The sequence below is a fragment of the Equus quagga genome, chromosome 10 (assembly GCF_021613505.1).
Source record: "Equus quagga isolate Etosha38 chromosome 10, UCLA_HA_Equagga_1.0, whole genome shotgun sequence".
NCBI lineage: Eukaryota > Metazoa > Chordata > Mammalia > Perissodactyla > Equidae > Equus > Equus quagga.
The window spans coordinates 57,624,438-57,640,485 of NC_060276.1; the positions used below are offsets into that span (position 1 = coordinate 57,624,438).

Below are 16,048 nucleotides of genomic sequence, written 5' to 3' on the forward strand. Positions count from 1 at the left end.
GTAAGTAAATAAGTGAAAAAAATTAAAAGTTTGATGAACAGAACACTTAATTGAGATAAATTGAATTTGTGTGTCATCTTAGAGGATGCAATAAATACACAACATCCTGTGATATTCCTACTGAAGATGCGTAACCTGAATCTAATTATGAGGAAAAATCAGATAAACTCACATTTAAAGACATTTAAAAAAATTCTCTTGTAATCTTCAAAAAAGTCAAGATCTTGAAACTCAAGGAAAGACTAAGAGACTGATAGGTTGAAGGAGACTAAAAAATCACGGCATCTAAATGCAACATCTGATTCTAAACTTAATCCTCTGCCATAAAGGACATTATTGGGACATTGGAAGGAACTTGAATAGGGTCCAGTAATTCCATGATTTTGATGGTTTTATTATGGTTATATAGGTGACTGTCCTTGTTTGTAGTAAATATACACTAAATCACTTGAGGGTGGTGGTGCATCAGGTAAGCAACCTATTCTTAAATGATCCAGAAATAAAAATGTTCTGTACTATACTTAAACTATTTTTCTAAGTATGTGATTGTTTCAAAGTAAAAATAAAAACACAAATTCTTGTGCATCATCCCCAGATTCTTATTTAGTATCAGGGTCTGGATTTAGAATTTGTATTTTTAACTACTTCTCCAAAAGACTTTGATGCACGTCTAGTCTGAGAGTCATTGCAATTGAGAAAAATGTCTTATCAACAAGTTAGACAGTAGCAATGTGACTCGATTTCTTTGCTATGGTTGCATTAAGTTGTGATTGCATGCCATGCCTAGGACTTTGCTCTATTTTAGAGAGAGAATATCCTTTTAGAATTCTTGGTAATAGATACCACTCCATATTTGTCCAAAGCTATTTTACATTATAATAACACAATAAGGACCTAAGTAGACCTTTTTGTCTGTATAAATACTTTGTTCATAGCCAGTTTTAAGAATTATTTCTTATAAGAAATGGAGCAAAAGTGATTAACAGTTACTGCCAGAGTGGTCTTTCATGACCATCCTAATCATTGACTGTTTCTCCAACTAGATTATAAGCTCTGAGAATATATGAATGACTTTGTTTTTCCCACCGTTATATCCCCCAATGGCTGGTACAGTACATGCCACATGGTTAGTGCTCAAATGAATGTTGAATAAAATGAATGAATCCCATATCTTTCTCTCCTCAAGTTTCTGCAGTAATTCTCTCCCTCTCAATGAAACACTGCTATCCGGATACCAATGTTCATTTATTCCTTGGTTGGATTCAGTTTATCCTATATAAAATGTCCAGCTTTTAAAAACAAACTTTTTATTGAGATTATGATAGTTTACAACCTTGTGAAATTTCAGTTGTACATTGTTGTTTATCAGTCGTGTTGTAGGTGCACCACTTCACCCTTTGTGCCCACCCCCTACACCCATTTCCCCTAGGAACCACTAATCTGTTCTCTTTGTCTGCATGTTTAACTTCCACATATGAGTAGAGTCATACAGAGATTGTCTTTCTCTATCTGGCTTATTTCAATTAAAATAATACCCTCAAGGTCCACCTATGTTGTTGTGAATGGGACGATTTTATCCTTTTTTATGGCTGAGTAGTATTCCATTGTATATATATACACCATATCTTCTTTTTCCAATCATCAGTTGATGGGCGCTTAGGTTGCTTCCACTTCTTGGCTATTGTAAATGCTGCAATGAACATAGAGGTGCATGGGACTTTTGGAATTGCTGATTTCGAGTTCTTCAGATAGATACCCAGTAGTGGGATAGCTGGGTCATATGGTATTTCTGTTTTTAATTTTTTGAGAAATCTCCATACTGTTTTCCATAGTGGCTGCACCAGTTTGCATTCCCAACAGCAGTGTATGAGGGTTCCTTTTTCTCCACAACCTATCCAACATTTGTTACTTTTTGTTCTGGTTATTTTTGCCATTCTAACAGGTGTAAGGTGATATCTTAGTGTAGTTTTGATTTGCATTTCCCTGATGATCTGTGATGATGAGCATCTTTGCATGTGCCTATTGGCCATCTGTATATCTTCTTTGGAGAGATGTCTGTTCATGTCCCCTGCCCATTTTATGATTGGGTTGTTTGATTTTTTGCTGTTGACTTGTGTGAGTTCTTTATATATTATGGAGATTAACCCTTTGTCAGATATATGACTTGCAAATATATTTTCCCAATTGGTGGGGTTTTTTTTTGTTTCAATCCTGTTTTCCCTTGCCTTGAAGAAGCTCTTTAGTCTGATGAAGTCCAATTTGTTTATTCTTTCTATTGTTTCCCTTGTCTGAGAAGACATGGTGTCTGAAAAGATCCTTTTGATACTGATGTCAAAGAGAGTACTGCCTATATTTTCTTCCAGAAGCCTTATGGTTTCGGTTCTTACCTTTAGGTCTTTGATCCATTTTGAGTTTATTTTTGTGAATGGTGAAAAAGAATGGTCAATTTTCATTCTTTTACACGTGGTTGTCCAGTTTTCCCAGCACCATTTGTTGAAGAGACTTTCTTTTCTCCATTGTATGCCCTCAGTTCCTTTGTTGAAGATTACCTGTCCATAGATGTGTGGTTTTATTTCTGGGCTTTCAATTCTGTTCCATTGATCTGTGCACCTGTTTTTGTACCAGTACCATGCTGTTTTGATTACTGTAGCTTTGTAGTATGTTTTGAAGTCAGGGATTGTGATGCCTCCGGCTTTGTTCTTTTTTCCCAGGATTGCTTTAGCAATTTGGGGTCTTTTGTTGCCCCATATGAATTTTAGGATTCTTTGTTCTATTTCTGTAAAGAATGTCATTGGGATTCTGCTTGGGATTGCATTGAATCTGTAGATTGCTTTAGGTAGTATGCTCATTTTAACTATGTTTATTCTTCCAATCCATGTGCATGGAATGTCTTTCCATCTCTTTATGTCATCATCAATTTCTTTTAGGAAAGTCTTGTAGTTTTCCTTGTATAGGTCTTTCACTTCCTGGGTTAAATTTACCCCAAGGTATATTATTCTTTTTGTTGTGATTGTGAATGGTATTGTGTTCTTGAGTTCTTTTTCTGTTAGTTCGTTATTAGAATATAGAAATGCTACTGATTTATGTAAGTTGATATTATACCCTGAAACCTTGCTGTAGCTGTTATTTCTAGTGGTTTCCCAATGGATTCTTTGGGGTTTTCTATATATAAGATCATGTTGCCTGCAAACAGCGAGAGTTTCACTTCTTCCCTCCCTATTTATATTCCTTGTATTCCTTTCTCTGACCTCATTGTTCTGGACAAAACCTCCAGTACTATGTTAAATAAGAGTGGTGATAGAGGGCATCCTTGTCTCGTTCCTGTTTTCAGGGGGATGGGGTTCAGTTTTTGCCCATTGAGTATGATGTTGGCTGTGGGTTTGTCATATATGGCCTCTATTATGTTGAGGTAATTTCCTTCTATCCCCATTTTGTTCAGAGTTTTTATCATTAATGGCTGTTGGATCTTGTCAAATGCTTTCTCTCCGTCTATTGAGATGATCGTATGGGTTTTATTCCTCAATTTGTTGATGTGGTGTATTACGTTGATTGATTAGCAGATGTTGAACCATCCCCATGTCCCTTGTATGAATCCCACTTGATCGTGATGTATGATCCTTTTGATGTATTGCTGAATTCAGGTTGCCAAAATTTTCTTGAGAATTTTTGCATCTATGTTCATCAGTGATATTGGCCTGTAGTTCTCCTTTGTTGTGCTGTCCTTGTCAGGTTTTGGTATCAGCATGAGGTTGGCCTCATAGAATGTGTTAGGAAGTGTTCCATCCTCCCTAATTTCTGGAATAGCTTGAAAAGGACAGGTATTAAATAATCTCTGAACGTTTGGTAGAATTTCACAGGAAAGCCATCTGGTCCTGGGGTTTTATTCTTTGGGATGATTTTGATTGCTGTTTCAATCTCTTTCCTTGTGATTGTTCTCTTCAGATTGTCTGCATCTTCTTGACTCAGATTTTGGAGGCTGTAAGAGTCTAAGAATTTATCCATTTCCTCTAGGTTATCCATTTTGTTGGCATAGAGTTTTTCATAGTATTCTCTTATAATCTGTTGCATTTCTGTGGAGTCTGTTGTTATTTCTCCTCTTTCATTTCTGATTTTGTTCATTTGAGCTTTCTCTCTTTTTTTCTTTGTGAGTCTGGCTAGGGGTTTGTCAATTTTATTTATCTTCTCAAAGAACCAGCTCTTTGTTTCATTGATCCTTTCCACTGCCTTTTTTGTTTCAATAGCATTTATTTCTGCTCTGATTTTTATTATTTCTCTCCTTCTGCTGATTTTGGGCTTTGGTTGTTCTTCTTTTTCTAATTCAGTTAGGTGTAATTTGAGATTGCTCATTTGGGATTTTTCTTGTTTGTTAAGGTGTGGCTGTATCGCAATGAATTTCCCTCATAATACAGCTTTTGCTGTCTCCCATATGAGTTGGTATGACATGTTATCATTTTCATTTGTCTCCACACATTTTTTGATTTCTTCTTTAATTTCTTCAATTATCCATTGCTTGTTCAATAGCATATTGTTTAGTCTCCACATCTTTGTCCCTTTCTCAGCTTTTTTCTTGTAATTAATTTCTAGCTTTATAGCATTATGATCAGAGAAGATGCTTGTTATTATTTCAATTTTTTTTAAAATTTATAGAGGCTTCCCTTGCTTCCCAACATATGGCCTATCCTTGAGAATGTTCCATGTACACTTGAGAAGAATGTGTATTCTGCTGTTTTTGGATGAGGTGTTCTATATATGTCTATGAAGTCCAACTGTTTTAACTTTTCATTTAATTCCACTGTTTCCTTGTTGATTTTCTGTCTGGATGATCTGTCCAATGATGTGAGTGGTGTGTTGAAGTCTCCTACTATTATTGTGTTATTTTTGATATCTTCTTTTAGGTTTGTTAATAATTGTTTTATGAACTTTGGTGCTCCTGTTTTGGGTACATAGATATTTATAAGCGTTATTTCTTCTTGATGAGGTGTCCCTTTGATCATTATATACTGCCCCTCTTTGTCTCTATTTACGTGCCTTATCTTGAAGTCTACTTTGTCTGATATAAGTATTGCAACACCTGCTTTCTTTAGTTTGCCATTAGCTTGGAGTATCATCTTCCACCCCTTCACTCTGAGCCTGTATTTGTCATTGGAGCTGAGGTGTGTTTCCTGGAGGCAACAAATTGTTGGATCTTGTTCTTTAATCCATCTTGCCACTCTGCGTCTTTTTATTGGAGAGTTCGATCTGTTTACATTGAGGGTCATTATTGATGTATGAGGGCTTAATGTTGTCATTCCATCACTTGTTCTCCAGTTTTTCTGCACTTCCTTTGTTTCTCGTCCTGTGTGTTTTGGTCTACCCATTGACTTCTGTGTTACCTTATGCTGTGTTTCTTAGTTTTTTCCTTATTTATTTTTTGTGTCTCTGTTCTGCTTTTTATTTTAGTGGCTACCCTGAAGTTTGTATTCAGAATCTCGTGCATAACATAGTCCATTTTCTGATGGCTTCTTATTTCCTTAGTCTAAACTGATTCAGTCCCTTACCTCCTCCCTTCCTAAGTTATTATTCTCCTATCTTATTCCAACTTGTGTTGTGAGTTTGTGGTTAAAGTGACAAGATTGTCTTTGTTTTTCATGTTTTCCTTCCCTTTAGCCTAATGCTATAGTCAAATATTTGCTATCTTATTCTGATTCTGTCTATCTGTCTCCTTACTCTGTGTTTTGTGACCCCTTTCTCCCTTTTATTCTTTTTCAGGTATGAGGGCTTTCTCAAGGATTTCTTGTAGTGGGGTCTTGTGGCTACGAAGTCTCTTAGCTTTTATTTGTCTGGGAAAGATTTAATTTCTCCCTCATATCTGAAGGATATTTTTGCTAGATAGAGTATTCTTGGCTGAAGATTTTTATCTTTTAAAGTTTTGAATATGTATTCCAATCTTTCCTAGCTTGTGGGGTTCTGCAGAGAAATCTGCTGAAAGTCTGATAGAAGATCCTTTGTAGGTTATTTTCTTCTGCCTTGCTGCACTGAGTGTTCTCTCTTTGTCATTCATTTTTGCCAGTTCTACCACTATATGCTTTACTGTAGGTCTTTGTACATTGACAAACCTAGGAGATCTGAAAGCTCCCTCTACACACATTTCTCTCTCAATCCCTAGATTTGGGAAGTTCTCTGCTATTCTTTCTTTGAGCACAGTTTCTGCTCCATTCTCCTTCTCTTCACCTTCTTGGATATGTATAATTCTTATGTTGCATTTCCTCATTGAGTCGGATATTTCTCAGAGACTTTCTTCATTTCTTTTTAGTCTTAGTTCTTTCTCCTTCTCTGTCTGGAGCCATTCAACATGTCTATCTTTGATTATGCTGATTCACTCCTCTATGGTGTCCACACGAGCATTCAGGGAATCCGTATTTTATTTTATCTCTTCCATTGTGTCTTTCATCTCTAGTATTTCTGATTGATTCTTCTGTATAGTTTCAATCTCTTTGTGAAGTAGCTCCTGAACTCGTTGAATTGTTTCTCTATTTTCTCTTTTACCTCATTGAGCTTTTTGATGATAGCTATTCTGAATTCATTGTCATTTAGTTTACTTATTTCTTAGTCCCCAGGACAGAATTCTGGGTATTTATTGTTTTCTCTCTGGTCTGGGGTTTTGATGAACTGCCTGATGCTGGAAGAATGGGGTTTTCCCCTTGTGATATTATTCGGTTGCAGTTACAGCCTATTGCCACTGGATGGGGGTAGAAAGCTGTGTATTCTGAGCCCTCCGCCTTTAGCTGAGATGGCGCAGCATGGGGTGGCCAGATGCAGGGGTGCTTTCTCCTGCATGCAGACCCTGGTTTCCAGATCAGCTCTCACTATCTGGTCTCATGGGGTCTTGGCTTGATAAGATCACCCCATAAGAAAGCTTTTGCCCCATTAGAGGGCTTCTCTCTAGGCTGCAAGGGCCCTAGGGAGTCCTCAGTGATCTTGCAGATGCACAACCCCTGCTCCACTCCTTCCCTCATGGAGTCTCCCATGGAGTGATCCCAGTCTTTAGGGAAGGGAGCAAAGTTCTCTCTTACCCTGTTCCAGCTTCTCCAAGGGGGTCTCCAACCTCTCTGCCCTCCGTCTTTTGGCTGCCATGACTCTCTGAGGATTCCTGTGCTATTAGGATATTTTCTGTTGGAATATGCTTGCTCCTTTTTGCTGTATGTTGGAAGGGAGAGAGTCCTGGACAAGCTCACTCTACCATGATGCTGATGTCACTCCTGAAAATGTCCAGCTTTTTAAATCATGAAGATAACCAAAACCGTCAGATTAAAATTGGGACTTAGGTAAGAACAACAGCTATTTTAGTTTGGCCTTATTCATCAATATAATATAGTTGGTATAAACTCTAATATGTATAATATATATTAATATATATACTTTTCAAACACATATATTCATTAAACATATAAATATCCATTCAACATCTGTCTAATGGAAAGGGGTAAATAGTGCTCTTCTGGAGTTATGTTAACCATAGTGGAACCTCTAAAGTGCTTGAAGTCCCCCAAGAGAGGAAATCAGCTCAACTACACTCAGGGCTCACTGACAAAATTATTTCAAGTTTGGTGAACTGGGAAGAGAGGCCTTTAGCAAAGTTATAGCTGGCGACCCATGCATGACAGAATCCTGGGATGTGGTGGAAGTTCATGTTCCTCCTAAATCCCAAGGTTGTTTAATAGACTTTGTTTACATACAACGAGGTTGAACAATCAAGTCCTCAGGATTTAAAGTAGTGCCAACAAACTTGCTTGACAATTTTTAAATGACTGGACTATTTTTGGGGGGGATATGGCTTAAGTTTTCAAGCAATCAAATAGTTAATGTTATTATTTGCCTTACATTGAAGATATCTGCATTAGGGATGTTTGTAACACTAAACAAAGTGTTGCTAAAAGAAATTTAAAAAACCAATATTTGAATGCAGATGACACCATTTATTGAAATCTAAATTTACAAATGAAGTTTGTAAAGCAAAAGACAAATTTAGTTTCACGAATAAATATGTTCCTTTCACTATTGTGCCAAATATATATTTTTTCAGCAAATTGATGTGTTAGAAAACAAAACATTTTTTAACATTTTGGCAGTGCACCTTACACATCATTGTAATGTATTGGAAAATATATGTCTAATGCAGACAACACAGTGACATTTACCATCAATAAATTTTACCAGAAACAAAATATTAAAAAGTTAAACTGGCAGAAGTGATAGGAAAAAATGGCATCAATTATACTCAGTATCACAATTTACTTGAAGAGAAAGAAGAGAAACAACTAACACTTACTGCTCACGTAACCTAGAGTATGTCTCAACATGGTACAAATACAAAATTGAAAATATTTAGGAGAAAAAATATTAAATATTATCCAGGAGTTGAAATTTAGTTTTAAAGATATAAGAGGGAAGCTAATTAATTTCTATTTCTGTAGCATCAAACATTTCTAGTGTTTTCATTTATAAGGTTTCTAATCAATTTGTATTTGAGAAAAGAATTCACTTTCTAAAAAAAGAAAAATTGAACTTTTGATGAGATTTTGTATATAAATGAAACATGTGAAACACATAGAACCAACCAAGATTTTCAGTGTATAAGTCTGGAGGTTAGCTGTCCTTTCTATTTTTATTCCTAATTGGGTAGGACACAAAAGTAAACATTTGAAATATTTATTCCCCACTTGCTAACTTACCAGGGAATAGGTTAAGAACCGCAAGTTTATATTATGGATGAAGACGAAGTGATTTTGGAAACTGAATAATCAATATTTTCGAAATTACTCTCTATCAAAATATAAAGTAATACTTTTAAGGTGGTTAAGAAAACATACATTGTGTTGTCAAAACTGTCAATGATTAAACATAAGTGCTAATAATTGTGTATAAATTTCTCTCCAAATTCCCTTGCCTCTCTGTGACTCACACATGTGTGTGTGCATACATACACACATACTCACAGAGGAACATCCAAAAATGAAAATGTTCCCATCAGGCACTATTCTTGGACAAAAGATTACAGAATAGAAACAGCAGTTGCAATAGGAGATGCAAAAGTAATTTTGGGTTTGTCTGTTTTTGAAAACAGTCCTAATGGATGTTCGGTGCCTTTTGCTACAGAAATAAGATTAATTTAACTTTTAAATGGTCATAACCCCTATGCAATATTCTTTATTAGAATTTTAAGTTAGTAAGATATTAAAACTCCTGTTGTGAGGTTTGCAAACTTAGGATAACCTCATAGACTGAGCACCAGCAGTTCTATAGTCTAGTGCTGTATAATTCAACTCCTGAATAAATAAATACATCACATCAATCTACACCACACTTTATTTAGAGATAGAATACAGGCCAAGATACACATATCACATATACGTTAAAATATCACCTTGAATGATACACTGCTCAAATATATCACAGTAGGTAGTTAATAAATGAGACAGAATTCAACAATGGCCAGCAATTAATGGCAATACACATTTTAAAAAATGTAATACAGCATCAATGTAAAGTGGAAAATGCTTCACAACACCAGTGTACTTCATTTACTGTCTTCCTTTTCTTTGAAAATAAAACTAAGTCAAATGCTTCATTTTCAAAAGGTGGAAGATTTTATTTCATAATGGATGGTAAAACCATAAGCATTGCATCAGCTCTCACTGATTTTCTTGGAGCAGGGAAGAGCTGGGGTCTTTTTGCCAATTAAGACAGATTTGTTCTTTAATCACTGGTGATATAAATGTAGCAAAACAGAAATGAGGACTGATTTACTTGAACATACTGGACATAGTCACAACAAACTGAAACACTTGGTTTGAGAGCTCGATGGGTTTAAAGGTTTGAGAAGGTGTAATGTGCAGAGGTGTATTTACCAAATTTTGACAATAATGGGTACTTCCAAATCAATAATACTTTTTTATTAATTTTTCTTCTCCATAGACTTGAATCCCTCCAAGTACGGCACATGTATTAACATTAACTCTTATTACATAGTACAGAAATGTTAGGTTTAAGGCATGAACGTTAGTCGTTATAATTCTGAAACTTTAAAATTATCAAATTTATGTGTATTTATTTTTAATAACTAGATACATTTCTGGAGGAATTATAAAAATTAGTTAATATCTTCAAGATTGTTGGGCATTTTTGGACAAATCAATAATACTAACTGTTGATATTTCTAACACCGTTGATATTATATTAACTATAATTTTGAATGTCACTGCATTTTTAAAATGTTTTATTTTTAAGAAGATCTTTTTATTTTATTCTAATATATATATAAGAATAGAGAACTTGGTTTCTAGATGGATACTAGTTGCATTAAATAATGAAATTTACTAGAGGTGAGTCAGTTTTAAAAATAAACTCTTAGAATATTACTTTTTAATAGCAAAAATATGCTCTAGGTAAATTCACAAAGTGCATATTTTATCTTTTTTCATTAACATATTTTACAATTTAGATTAAGAAATTGATAATGCATATGTGTTCATTTACTCAGAAAGCCTAAAATGAGTACTTCTTTAGGTGTATATATGTTTTGAGGTGTACATCATATCTCATTTTATGAGATATGAAAGAAGGAAAAAGTCTTCAAGTCTTTTGAAAGTCATTCAAAAATTAAAATTTAAAAATAAATGGCAAGGGACTTGAAATCACATTTATAATCTTTGAAAGGCTGGCATAAACCAGTGTATTTTCCCTACTGAGGATTTCTTTTGGGGGTACATGATATTCAGGCCCCTACGTTTTGACACAATCATTTTGATTTAGCTGCTTTGATATCATGGATGTTATAATTTGGGATATCTCGACATATTCTGGAAAAAAATCCAACCTTGGAGTTTTATTTTAATAAATCAATAAAGGCATGAAATAGCTAGTTTTACTTCATTCATGGTCCTCAAATTAGTCTTTATTCTATCCTTATTTCTGAAGGTCAAGACTGAGGGAGAGTTTAGGATTAGTACTAGAGTGGAGATTAAGGGTCACAGATGGGGTGATGCTTGGGATGGGTGAGATCAAAGGTGGAGTGAGGGTTGGAATGAGGCTCAGGAATAGGCTGAGGGAAAGAGTGATGATAGAAAATGGGGTGGAGTGCATAAGGAAGTGGAGATCAGGGATAGGTTATAAGCTTAGAATGGGATGGGAAGAGAAAAAAAGTGGGGAATGGGGTAAGGGTAAGAGATGGAGAAGATATGCAGAATGAGGTAGGGTGGGGGAAGGGCAAAGGAAAGATGAAGTGAGAATGAGGTATGGAGGGTATGGAGAAGAGGTCAAGAACAGGGTAGAGGTGGGAGGTGTGATAAGGTGAAGGACGGATTGGAGTAAGGGTTGGGATGAGGAATATGTACAAGGAGTGAGAATTAAGGGATCAGGGGACAGTATAAAATTTAGAGATGTAAATGGTAAAGCTGAATTAATTTAAGGCTTATTTGTTCATATTAGTAAATAATAAAATGACAACTTTCAAAAGAGCGAAAAAGCAAAAAAATACTTTCAAACTAATATTTTTAAGAAAACATCATTTACTTTAAAAGTTACTGTTTTATTCTAGTTTTTTTCTCTTCTGTCTTCCTCTCACTTTCCACTAGATTGTCACTCACATCAGTGAGGCTCTCTGTTCTTGAATTATGTACAAGGCACATGTACTTTACACCCTATGACCTATTAAAAGCACTTTGCTATATTTTGAGTTTTCACTTCTAAAACATACTTAAAATATAATCATCAGATGGAAATATCACATGCAATTAATGAAGCTTTCTTACTAGTTAATGGATTTTAGAATAAATAATGCATACTGTCTGTATCTGCTTCATTCTTAGACAGGGATACTGTTATACATTTGTTTATTAGACTAATCATCAAAAACAATTACCTTGCCTGGTTTTTCTTTTGGTTAAAATTTATTCTATAGTTGTAATTTTTTAATTTTATAATGGACCTTGATACTATAGTCTTCTGAAATAAATTAGTTTCACTACATGTATAAAGCCTCAATTCTCCATTTTACTTTTTAACTATGGACACAATTTGGCCTCAATTTAGAATTCAAGATCATTTTTCATTGTTAGTTAAAATTCAGTTTTCTTAGGTTGTTCTTAATGTAAAAATGATTTTACTTCTCAGTCAGCTCATTTTTGTGCACCAGATGGTCATAGCCCTTTGTTAGTTGGACAGCAGTAATTTTCTTATATACTATGTCTCACTTTGGTAAACTTCAACTTTAAATAGCAGAAAAAGGTCAAGTCAATATAAAAATGAACAATTCTACTTTATATAATTTTTACATTTATTGCTACTATTCAGTAAAAAGGAAATTGGTCTTTAAGGATATTAAAACTTTTAGTAATAGGCAGACCATTTCAAAGATTAGAAAAAGAAGATATTTTACAAACTGTTGAAGTCCTTTTGGTCTAAGGTACCGGTTGTGGTTATGGATGGATGAGTTTTCTACTCAGAATTCTTCAAAAATATTTTTGAATTCAATTCAATGCTTTGAGAAATATTTTTCTAACACTATACTGATTTAAATGAAGGTGGCAGTTAAGTGATTTGAATACCATATTTTTGTTGGTTCTTAGAGGGGTGTTTTTGTGATAATTTTTCTATCTCCATTATATTAGCCATCGAAAATATTTTTCCATTGGTTAATTTTTAAAGACCTAAGCAGAGATAAATGAAACTTTATTTATTAAGGAAAACTTTTCTCTTTTTAAAATCAGAATTGCTAAGTAACTAACTGTGAATTAAAAATCATTTGGACTTGTCTAAGTGCACATTGTACAATTTAATTTAAAAATAAAAATCAATTTTGTATAATTCCCTAATCAGGAGATAGGATGTAAAAAAAATCTGTAACATTAGAAGAATTAATCTCCTACTCACATTGAGTAGGGCACACTTCACCGTTTTCTAGAACCTTGGAAAGAAATGATCTGACTAATTGGGGTTGTTAAGCTAACTATATATTATTGTTTTCTCATCAACTGTTTTTTCTTGCATAGTAAAATATGCAGGAAAATTTTAGAGTTCTTTCTCCCACTTTATGCCATCATCACTTTAGCAAGTAATTTTCTTCTTCTCTTACAAGGGATATATTAAAATATAGAAATAGATAAGTTTAATCTATCTTTTATTTGGTAAGAGCAAGAGAGTTAGAAATGGCTCCTCATTTTCTTTCTTCAACATTATGCATTTAGATCTGCAATTTTAACTTTTTTTCATGAAACCCTCAGATCCAATTTGTGATGAAGTTTTCTTATCCAATATATTACGTGCTCCTTACTCTCTTTTCTGTAGAATTGTGAAGATTACTGAGTGACTTTAGATAATTTACTTGACATAGATAACCCTAAGACATGGCACAGTCTTTTAAGATAGATAACTATGTGTCACTGAAACTTTTGCATTGCTCAGTTCTGAACTAATATTTAGCAGAATAAAATGAATGCTATAAGTAACTTTCTTTACAGGATTGATAATTATATTTCTTAGACCGTCTTCACATTTAATTCTTTACCTAATTTAGTTTCATTCAATTTCTTAAAATTTTACAAAGAAGAAGCAGCTGGCCATTTTACACATAATTTTTATATTTAAATTTTAAGCCACTAAACACAATATTGAAAATTATGTGAATCATAAGCATGAGGAATAACACTCACACAGCAGTGTTTTTGTTGTTTTTGATGGTGGTGTTTTGTTTTAGTGACCATCTTCAACTATATATCAGTATTATATATAGTTGAGTATAATTTTGTTTGCTTTCTTTCTTTTCACTTACTGTTTGGTAAATGTTAGTTCTTAGTAAGTCATCTCTCAGTTTCCACCTTACTTAACCTCTTTTTGCATTCACAAGGTGGTTCCCTTTGAAGGTTAGAAATGCAATAGTTCTGTTTCACAAAGTTATTGTGACAAGAGAGCATATAGAGTAGGTCGTTAAACAAGGTGAATTGTCAGTTTGGTTTTTACTCAGTCAAGGATTGGCAGTAACTGAAGTATGGCAGCCCGTATTCTTCCATTACTTCTGTGGTTTTGCCACCCCATACAAAATTCAGGTTATTCAAGTCTGAAATGGTATCCTACCTTCTGGGCTGGTAAGAAATAGGAGAAAGAAATCTCACTACCTTTCCTTTTCTTCTGAGGCCAAGGCCCTGGTTCAGTAACCACACTGAACCAGAGCAGAGTGAAAGAGGGAGGCTAGCCAGCCTCTTTACCTCCTTCCTCATAGGCCAAATCGAACCTGTGAGTGGGCAAGAGTTTTCCCTTAGACCACAGATAACCACCCCTTGCACTCTCTGGTAAGGCACACAATAAGGGGTTAGGTGGTACCCATAATTTAAGTCGCCCTTGGTTTTGTAAAAACAACAGCTACCATTATTCAGGAAAATTGAAAATTTAAATGTACAAATCGATTAGTGGCCCATATGCCCTAAAACTTTGGACAAAATTTATATTATGTATGAATACAAAGTAATGAGATTATTTCCCTCATGTAGTTTATTGAGTGAGTTTCATTACCTTACAGTTATACCTTATATATCTTAAGAGATTTGTGAAACAAATATTTTTGAAAACTCAATTTTATAGATAACTATGGTTGTGTGATTTGAATACTATACTGATCATCTGGGACAATGAAAAATGGTCCTCTTTTCTCTAAGAAAGGCATCCTATTCAGTAATTTAGTAAAATATTTCAATAATTTCTCCTTTTTGCCCTGCATCTTTTTATGCCAAATTAATTTAGTAGTTGGGGAGAATAAAAATTAATTTCCTAAAGAAAAATATTGTTTTAGCATGCAATATTTTAGGCATCCTGCGGTGCTGTTAGTGTTGTCTTACCCATATTATTTACATCATAATCACGTATACTATTTATAGTTCTACAGTTTGTCTCCTGGTATTTTTAAGGCGTTCCAGTAAATATTTACAATTTTGTCAGATATGTGTCACAAAAATAAATATTTGTGTTTAAATACTCTTGTTAGTGAGCTTTCTTCAGAGGTCCTATCTGGACATTTCAGAGAATCATTGCATTCAAGAATCTTCTGCCAAATTTTCTGGTTCTTTAACTTTCAGTCAATAAATTTCTTGGACATTAAGTTGGACTTATCCAGATAACGTAATAACTATAAGATCACTTTCATTTGTCCTTCAAAGTATCCAAGAAAACCAGAAGTTTTGGGGACTATGAGATGTACAATATTATTTGAAGGTTAGTTGTTATTTTGTTTCTCTTTACTAAATAGAAATCTAGACTCGATGATGTAAGTATCTTACTCCTTCACAACTCATCCCATTCAACCAAATTATTCCACAGATTAATAGAGGGTTGCCATTTAGAATAAACTAGTAAGTAGACTCTAACCTAGTTACAAAAATTCTCATAAAAGATATCCACAATGTTTGTATTTATGTATTTATTTATGCATTTTGAATTTAGATTTTTCATTTACTATTTTAGATTTTAAGATCTGGTACAGCTCTGCTTTGATGTTTAGTGTCTAACTGTGTTACTTTAACTATCAGGGCTCCTTTGCAAAGTGTCAGTTTTTATAAACGGTGTTCACCTATCTTTGAGAGCTCAGTAAGTGGAGAGGATATAATACGTCTGGAAGTTCCAACATTATTCCTGAGAGTTTCAACATTACCCATGGAAATTCCAACACCACTGCCCCTGGGAACGCCACCATTGCCTCTAGGAACTTCAAGGTTACCCATGGGGACTCCACCACGGCCCCTGAGAACTCCAAGATTATCCATGGGAATCCCAGCATTATCCATGAAAAGCCCAACATTACCCATGGGAACTCCATCATTACCCACGGGAATGATGACACTATTCCTGGGAAATTTAACATTGCCCCTGGGAAGTCTAGTATTATCTACAGGAATTCCAATTTTACCCCTCATTGCAGAAGAATTCTCAAAGCTTGAATTGAAAGGAGGATGTTCTCCAGAAGCTGACAAAATGGCCTCTTGCCAAGCCTCTTCAATGCTGTCTCCGTCTTTTGCAGCTTCTA

General features: G+C 34.5%; 1 protein-coding gene across 1 annotated transcript in view; it reads right to left on the minus strand.

Annotated features, from left to right (window-relative positions):
• Nucleotides 1-7,958: 7,958 nt before the first annotated feature.
• LOC124245351 (connector enhancer of kinase suppressor of ras 2-like) overlaps nt 7,959-16,048 on the minus strand; it is a 77,001-nt gene continuing 68,911 nt past the window's right edge. The window contains exon 7 of the mRNA XM_046672679.1: nt 7,959-16,045. Within this exon, the coding sequence (XP_046528635.1) occupies nt 15,579-16,045 (467 nt within the window). The 3' untranslated portion in view covers nt 7,959-15,578. The remainder of the gene's footprint in view (nt 16,046-16,048) is intronic.